The sequence below is a fragment of the Micropterus dolomieu genome, linkage group LG02 (genome assembly GCF_021292245.1).
Source record: "Micropterus dolomieu isolate WLL.071019.BEF.003 ecotype Adirondacks linkage group LG02, ASM2129224v1, whole genome shotgun sequence".
In the NCBI taxonomy this organism is placed as follows: Eukaryota; Metazoa; Chordata; class Actinopteri; order Centrarchiformes; family Centrarchidae; genus Micropterus; species Micropterus dolomieu.
In genome coordinates this window covers 22,922,776-22,931,894 of record NC_060151.1, presented here as the reverse complement: position 1 = coordinate 22,931,894, position 9,119 = coordinate 22,922,776, and the positions used below count along the sequence as shown (strand labels likewise).

The 9,119-nt window shown below is 38.2% G+C and overlaps 1 protein-coding gene across 1 annotated transcript; it reads right to left on the bottom strand.

The window, feature by feature from the left end:
* Window positions 1-2,187: 2,187 nt before the first annotated feature.
* Window positions 2,188-8,515, bottom strand: arf2a (ADP-ribosylation factor 2a). Its single transcript, XM_046036667.1, has 5 exons — window positions 8,359-8,515; window positions 5,043-5,197; window positions 4,792-4,902; window positions 4,552-4,676; window positions 2,188-4,198 (listed from the first exon to the last, which is right to left on the bottom strand). Exons 2-5 carry the CDS (start codon window positions 5,185-5,187, stop codon window positions 4,037-4,039), a joined length of 543 nt encoding a protein of 180 aa, XP_045892623.1. The 5' UTR covers window positions 5,188-5,197; window positions 8,359-8,515; the 3' UTR covers window positions 2,188-4,036.
* Window positions 8,516-9,119: the final 604 nt, after the last annotated feature.

The following is a 9,119-nucleotide window of genomic DNA, read 5'->3' as shown; positions in this document are numbered from 1 at the left end:
TTGTCAGGAAAAGACCCTCATCTTCACTGTGTCACCATCTGTTTCTTTAGACTATCAGTCTTCATTAACCCAATACATCATCCCACAAGCTATATCCTAGACCAGAGCCAGAGAGAGGCATGTCTCAAAATGACTCCCATTAGCGTCAGGATATGTGTTTGGTGTTTGAGCTGTAGCTGGAGGGATCAATTGTATATCAATCTTGTTGTCTAACTCTCAGCCCAAAATATTCCTGTCTACATGGTCTTTTGCACATTTGCTGCAGTCCAGAGCAGGAGATCTCTCTTATAGACAGTGCACTTTGAGGCCATAAATGCCTACTTATTAGGAGATTTGAAAGTCAGACACCTTGCCAAAGTGCAATTTGGTATTAGTGTCACTATCACAAACAACAAAAGTAAAATCTAGTATTAGTAATAATTGTAACAATAAAGACCTGTTTTAATAACAGTTTTCTGGTGTGGAGATCATCAGGTCTATACCTGCTAATAGTGTTGTAGTACTTGAGACCGGTCTTAAGACCACTTTTTGATGGTCTTGGTCTCGTCTACGTCTCGACCGCATTTGTACTCGGTCTTGTCTCAGGCTCGGATATAGAGGACTCGGGATTTCATTTCAAGACCAGTCAAGGCTGTAACTTTGGGAATATCAATAAATTGCTTTTGCATTGTCAGATTTGTTAACATCCTAACTTTGATTGAAAGTAATACATATTGCTTCAAATGCAACCAATAATCCTAATTAACGACTGTCACCCCTCCCTGCGATGCTTACGTTGATTTCAGCTCTTAGTGTTTGTATTTGGGTGTTTTAATGGGAATGTGGATCTTTCAGATCAATTTGTGAACTACCTATGATCTCGTTCCACATTTTATTGCGTGCCATGCAATGCAGGGAACTGGTCTTGGTCTTGACTCGGTCTCGCCCTCCCTTGGTCTTGGTCTCGACTGCTCTCAGTCCCTAAAAGTCTTGGTCTTGTCTCGGTCTCGATAAACACTGGTTTTGTTCTTGACTTGGTCTCGGTTTGGGCGGTCTTGACTTCAATACTACCTGCTAATGATGTTCATACCTGCGTCTGGGCAGACATGATAGTCTAGTAACACTTCCGGTGAGTAGCCTACCTTGTCTGTTTTGACTGCTTTATTCTTAAAGTTTTGTAGCGTAAGCGGCTCTTGTCCACTTTACTCGAGTGTATTTATAATCATGAGATTTCAGTGCCCTCCAGTGGTCGCAGTAGGAATGCAACACTACATACATTTGTCAGTTCAAAAATATGCATATTTCTCATTCTAATTGGTTACGACATTTCTTAAAAATGTATTTATATAAATTATTTATTTATTCATTTTCAAAAGTTAAATCCTTGTTTGGGCAAGTAGCTTGAGTTAAGAAATGATGGTCAAATGATCCTGTTTATTGTTTTCCATTGGTCACAAAAAGTCTACAACTCTACATTCTTCAGTGTAAAACAGATCATTATAGCTGCTGATAATTATTATTGTGCAGAGGTATCAAATATTCATATAGAAATAAGGTCAGAGGTATCAGGATTTGTAATTATTGATTTGCTTCTGGTGTGGAGACCAGTCTACGTTCTTAACATGGTCATAGCAGAGGCGGACGTGAATGTTTTCAGTTGTTTTCAATTTTGCATTTTGCATTTCCAACAAGTTTTTATGTGTCTGCTTCTCCTGATTGACTTGGATACAAAGCATTGTTTAGTCAAGTGTCTGATGGCATCTCATACTGACCTACACACAATATTTGATTTGTCCAAGCAGAGCAGGCTTACACACAGAGCTTTAACAACAGCTGTTGGTCCACTATGTATTCATCTCATTGATGCCATATACGATGATAGCTCTTACTAGTATCTATTGACACTACTAGATCTTACTTTACTGATGCTTGTATGTTGTTCCTCAAATGTAAGTTGCTTTGGATAAGAGTCTGCCAAATGGGTAAACGTAAACATCTGTGTGATCCTGAATACACACCTATCCTATCCTTTATGTGAACTTCTACTTCAATGTTACTTTAAAAAAAAATATATATATATATATATATATATATATATTATGAAGAAATAAAAATTACATTCATAATTGTAAGGCATTTATTTCTCATATACCTAGAAATTCATTTTCCCCCAAAGTTAATCCAATGAAAAGGCCCGTAAAGGAGATGTACAATAGAGATCTCTTTATTATAGTGCATTTATCAGATGTTACAAGATGAGTTTAAAAAAGCGTAAAAGGTAATTAAGAAATACATATGCACATACCTTGTCATTTGTACAGAAACGATCTTGAAAATTAAAGCTTCACATCTGAACAAGGGTAGGTGGTGGATGATGTCAAGTTAAAATACTTTCTTAGAGATTATTTTATATACATTTGTATTTCTCGCTGTATACCAGATCAAGTCACTTATCCTATGAACTTTATAGATGCTTAGGAAATACCTTAATGTATGGACAAAGAAAGCCCAAAAGAATACTCGATCAGTTACTCAAACTTTCCAAGAAAACACCTAAATGTCCAGTTCTAGAAAAACAAATGAAATTTACTTTAGATGTCAGTGTGATATGACCGTAATCATCTTCACTCAGTAAGGGATGTGCACAGTTCAAGATTGGTTTCATATTATTTGCAGGAGCCTTTGGGATCAATGGATGTGTGGGAAACTATTTTGTTATTGGGTTAACAGGTGCCATTTGTATTTGCACATTTTCACTGTCTGCTGGTGTAGCGCAATGGAAAGGGTTACTGTCTATGGATTAGTTGCAAGGGCTGATGGATAAACTGCTGTGTTAACATAGACCAGTGTTGTGCAAGCTGATGAGGTATACTCCAGGGGAAGCGCCCTGGCTACATGCAGGAAAAACACCATAAAGCCTAAAGCACTGAGGAAGCATTTACAGTGCTTAGTCATACAGTAGGCCAGAGCAAACACTTCCAATTCAACTGTACCGCTTATCATCGCGCTGGCAATTTGTTCAAGAGTGTTGTGTCCTCTGGAGAACACGAGGGGACGACCTCACGCTCCGCAGGCAAATCCAAAACTGAACCAAACACAATGAGCCCTTTCTGAATCCAACCAATTGGTCCCAAGAGCATTTCACTCAAAAGACTGCACACCTGGCATGTCAGCTCATGCTAAAGTAAACCAGGTCATGCGTGCATTAACAGTAAAGTAAAAAAAAACAAAAAACAAAATTACACACAATACAATAGAAAACAGACCCTAACCCAAAGAACTACATACAAGACAAGACGACCAGTAAATAAAAAGCCAGAGTGGGAGCAACTCTAGAAAGGCCTCACCATTCCAGTTGACTGGATGTAGCTGAAACCCTCACAGCACCCGAGGATACACACATTAGAAAATAAATACCATGTGTAATGGCCATGAGAGGGATAACGTTCAGAGGTGGGACTAAATTGAATTTAAAAACTGAATTATTTAACAAATGGGAAAACTGATCTCCAGGAACACATGCTGACTGAACCTATTCAGTGTTCACTGCAGTAATCAAAACTCACTTTCAAAAGAATGTGAATTCATTTGGGATGTCAAGTATTTTATTGTCTCAAATATGACAGTTACACTGTGGTATACTGTGTTGTGTACCTGGCTTTTAAGGGTGAATAAACAGTCATCACAAAAGCCTTAATGTTACCAGCAGAAGTTAAGACTGAATTATTGTTAATTTGTAACAAATATCCTGGACAGATAACACGCTGGGCTCAGCATCATGTGTCACTTTGTGGAGACCAGTGCAGTTGGATGAGGTGCTTGAGAGTTAACTGATCAAGGCACAGCAGGGCTGCTCCCACTCAGCTCACACACATTCATTCATCCAAAAATATTCATCCAAACACACACACATACAGTACACAGATGTAGGGGAGCACTGGCCAAAGGTCCAACACTTCAGATGAAAGAGGAAAGGAGAGGAGAGAGTGAGACCAGGACCAGTGCAGTCTCCCATCACACTGCAGACAGAGATGACAGACAGCAGATGGGTGATGGATCATTTTGCGTTCTTTAGCTGGTTTGAAAGCCAGTCGAGACCCTCATAGAGACCATCTCCACTAGTGGCACACGTGGCTTGGATATACCAGCTACGCTGGCGCAGCGAGTGCAAACCCAGCTTGTCTGTGATCTCAGCTGCATTCATGGCATTGGGCAGGTCCTGAGAGTAGAAAACAACACTTTATTAACGAGAAATAGAACAAGTAACTGACATTCACTGTTCAGGTTTGCACAGATTATTTTTTTCAGGTCAGTTGCAATCACCAATTGGTTTTTCAATATAATTAGCAGACAATACTAATATTGACTTCAATGCTGATTGAATAGTATCTGACATGCAGAACAACTGTAGCTACTAAATCTGACACTTAAGTATTTCTAGTAGCACCAGAAAAATAAATGGTCCTACATTTAAATGCTGAAATTATTGATATAGTATGAATGAAAGTTGGGAGAACGTGAGGTGATAATTTTGAGTGAATATGTATCACTGTTGGAAAAAACAAAAATTACCTGTTTGTTGGCAAACACAAGCAGCACAGCATCCCTCAGCTCATCCTCAGCCAGCATTCGCATCAGCTCGTCCTTTGCCTCACCAACTCGCTCCCTGTCATTACTGTCCACTACAAAGATGAGGCCTGAAAATGGAAAAGAGGTTTGTATGAAGGAATCTCCATGTCTCCAGATGTAATAGAGGATTGTACTGACCTTTGGCTAATGCATGTACAACAGACTTTAAGAAACAATGCTCACCTTGTGTGTTTTGGAAGTAATGCCTCCAGAGTGGCCTGATCTTGTCCTGACCACCGACATCCCACACTGTAAAACTGATGTTCTTGTATTCTACTGTCTCAACATTAAAACCTGCAGATGAAAGGAAAAACAAGAGAGATTAACAAGAGAAATGTCTGAGTTATCGCACAGCATGGTGGTCTTAGCAATGGCAAGATATCAGTCACTGTAGGTGTTAAGTTGTGAATTTCTCATGAAGATGCAGGACTCACCGATGGTAGGGATTGTGGTAACAATTTCTCCCAGTTTGAGCTTGTACAGGATAGTGGTCTTTCCAGCAGCATCCAGTCCCACCATCAGAATCCTCATTTCTTTCTTGCCAAACAGTTTACCAAACAGGCTAGCAAAATTCCCCATCTTGGCTCACCTGCAGAAGGAAAAACAATATTGAGTCGTCAGGTCTTGTGTGTTCACGTTCCACATTTATACACTGATGTTGTTGCCGGACCTGTCCCGGCCTATAAAGTGGAGGTGTCTCAATTAAGTTTTTGATCCCGAACCTTTGCTATTATACAATATATTATACAGTCGAACCTGATACTAATATTTACATAAATGCTGATTAAATATATCTAACAAACAACAGCTGCAGCCTCCTAAAGCTGACACATCTCATTCTTTACAAGCTACTTGATCCAAATACTGGAAGTACTCATTCAAAAATATTAACTTTATAAGCTTAAATTCTTAATATAAACCAAAGTTTAATTGGGTATGCAACTCCTGAAATTGACAGGAAGTGAACAGCTGGAGAGAAGACCAGTCCTTTGAAATATGCTCGTCTGGACCCAGCTCCTATCTTTAGGACAAGCTCGGGACATCTCTACCATAAAGCCATTCAAAACCAAGAAAGGTGTAATATTTCCTATTTTAATTAAAAACAAAACAAATCAGATCTTTGTTTACTTCTATTAAACAGGTTTCTGCAGCAGGGAAAATATAGCTTAGAATTATCTATTTACATATCAATTTCTTTAGTAGGATAGAACAATCATTTCTAATGAGATATTTAATTAAAGGAATGCAAACTAGACTTGGATATGTGGCAGAAAATAGATGGATTAACCAATTAAAAAATTTAAGTTGTTTCTAAATGACACATTATGAGTTGATGAGCATCTTAGCTGTAGTTAGCTGCAGTGACAGTGTGAGGTCTGCTGGTTCTGACAGAAGCCCCACAAAATAAAGACTGAACAGCCTCCTGCAGCACAATGCACTGCTGCAACAAGATGTAGACAAGATGAACCATACTTGAGTAAAACCTGCACCCACTGTATCTGTCTGAAAGGTGTTTCACGTACACTGAACAGTCAGGTTAAGCTAGTTTATGACCAAGTGAGACCAGACAGGCTTTGCTTGCCATGTTTGAATGTAGAAAAACAGATTTTGTCTATAAAACCCCAGAATTGACAAATAGCTATCACAAAATTTAAAATGCCTACATGTCAGAAACATCAAGTATTTATTGTACAAATACGTTAAACTGAGAAATGAATGCTATTCTCCACACTGGAGAATTTGATTGCAACTCATGTTTATCTTCATTATCAGTTAATCTGCCAATTATTTTCTCAACTAATCTTTTAACCGTTAGGTCTATAGACCATCATAAAACAAGTGAAAAATAGATTCCACGGTTTCCTATAGCCCACAGCAAGCGATGTAATCAAATCGTCATGTTTTGTCCCACCAACAGTCCAAAACCTATAGTAGTAAGGAACCATCAAATGTTTGGCCTATCAGTTGACATTGTTTGTAGTAGCCGACAACGAAGTTGTAACTCCACACAGTGGAAAATAGAAACCCCACCGCCAACTAGCATTTTGCCGGTGTAATTGCAGCGCTACAGCCATAACAAAGCATAGGTATAAATTGGCCTTTAAATGTGAAGGTGAAGAGTAACAGAAATAAGCCTAGGAAGTAAAAGAGAGCACATCGTTCCAGTTCAGAAACAGCAAGTGAGTAACTACAAAAACAATGTGTTGTCGGGCAGATTGGATTCTGGACAACTGCATCTATTGTCAGTGAAGGCAGTGAGCCTGTATGATTGTTGGTTGACCCTGCAAATGCCCAGTCTAGAAAAAAAAAGCCGACACCTGAAGGGCTGACACCAAGACCTGCTGTTTACAATTGTTTTGGATAGGCAGACATTCTCTTGAAATTACACTCCACTGTGGCTGTATCAGAAAAACTGGCATTACATCACACTGTCCAGTGTCCACTGTAGGGCTGCAACTAACGATTATTTTCATTATCGATTTATAGTGAAAATTCATGGCAGACCAATCGATAAAACGAACCAGAACAGACTTGGTATCAGTTTAGAAGGTGCAAAAAATAAATAAATATATATATATATACACATACATATACACACACACACACACACACACACACACACACAGAAAGTGATGAATGGGTATTTTCTTAATATTTTCAGATTTTTTATTTTTTTACATCATTGATTAATCAGTTTAGTAAAACAAGACAGATAGATGGTTGAAATTAATCAATACTTCTTGCTTAGTATTAGAATAATTTTCAATATCGATATCTTGAATCATTCATCTAGCATTAGGGTAGTATCCAGCCTCTCAGAAAAATGTACTGGTAAATAGCTCCTTTGAGTAAACAGGACTGACAGGTTTTTGTTAACGCAATAAGAAACAATGTGTTATTTTTTGAGGTTTTTGGACAACACTAAAAAAAAAAAAAATAGTATTAAAAGTCTGGTAGTGTCTAACAGATTATTTAAATCTAACGAGATAATTTTGTGAAAACACACTGCTCCATGTAAAGGTTAGGTTACCTTGTGGACTATTAGCTTAGAGCAGATACCGTCAAGTACAGCACATATCTCACTTTAGTTACCCAATACCTTCGGATAGACGTCTGGGACGCTGATATGTAACGTACATAGTCAAATAAAAAAAATGTTATTTCTCTGCCGCTCGGTCTGTTGACTCCAACGCCCTTAAAATAAAATGCTAACGTCAACGTATATAATATCCATTTGTTGACACTTGTACTCTGAATTAAGTTGAACTGATATCACAAGGTAACGTTAAATTACCCTCGATAAAGTACTTAATCTCAGATTATTGATGAGCAAACGTAAACTATAAAGCAGGAAGAGGAGTTAACCCAAGAGCAAGCTCGTTCATGTTAGCTAGCTGGCCTAGCCAACGTATAGGAATAATAGATTAACAGTAACATTAATTAATAATGAATTAATAACCCTGTGCGTAAAATCATGACAATTACTGATAAAATCGCTGTTTAAAAGGTAGGCGGAGTTTATATTTAGAGATAAAATTACTAAAAACTTCCTGAGCAAACACAGTCGCGCTAAAGTTAAACTGCTAAGGAAACCGCTAGCGAACTTCAAGAGTCCGGCTCCGAGCTTCCACAACTTCCAGCAAGCTGTAACACTGAATACGTTAACGCATTCTCGGTCTCCCTCCTTATTTTAATGAACATCATATCTATAACATACTAATGTTAAATGTTTCCAAATAATATTTGTACCTTTTCTATTGCTTCTCGAGCCTTCCTTCTGGTCCGGTTCAACAACAAAATGGCGTTTTCCGGCGTCGTCGTCTTCTTCGCCGTCGTCATCATCTTGCCTTTCATCTTCTTCTTCTTGGTAATTTATGGCGGTAACAAACGTCGAAACGCTACATTAGCGCCGCCAAATGGTATGGAGTGTGGATAGGAATTATAAACTTCGGATAGTACAGAGAAACTGTAATTTTCAATCAACATAGTTCGTCAATAATGTAAATAACACTGATCTCCCGAACTTCTCAGCAAAATATTTTTAAAAACTAACATCAACAAATGTATCCCATTAAGAAGTTACAACGTATACAAGTAACAACAAAAAGTAGCTAAAAGAAAAACATCTAGTCGAGAACATTTGATTAAAGTTCAAAGGTGCTTATTCCAGGTCAGACCAGTGTTTTCGAGTCATAAAACACCTGCAGGAGGAGAGGAGAGGGAGGGAGAGAGACAGATAGAGAGAGAGAGAGTGAGAGATATTTTACTAGGTGGTTTTTAATGCCAAACATCACACAACAAAGAAATGTGGGCCTGTTCCTACATAAATCATTTGTCAGTGGGTGGAAAAACTGATCCAACATAAGATCCATCTGACAATAAAACACTGATATTAGAGAAGAAGCCTAGAGCAACTTTTATGTCCTGTCTGATCATCAGATTACATACTTGCACTCACACACAAACCTTGATTTTTTTTTACATAGGCTACTGTATTAAGAATAATGTAC

Bases quoted from the DNA above. Each gene is read 5' to 3' on its own strand.
- arf2a (XM_046036667.1), bottom strand. From the start codon at position 5,187: ATGGGGAATTTTGCTAGCCTGTTTGGTAAACTGTTTGGCAAGAAAGAA. The intron at 4,903-5,042 runs GTGAGTCCTGCA...TTTCATCTGCAG, and splicing joins TACCACAATCCCTACCATCG to GTTTTAATGTTGAGACAGTA. The intron at 4,199-4,551 runs GTAATTTTTGTT...TTCTACTCTCAG, and splicing joins TTGTGTTTGCCAACAAACAG to GACCTGCCCAATGCCATGAA.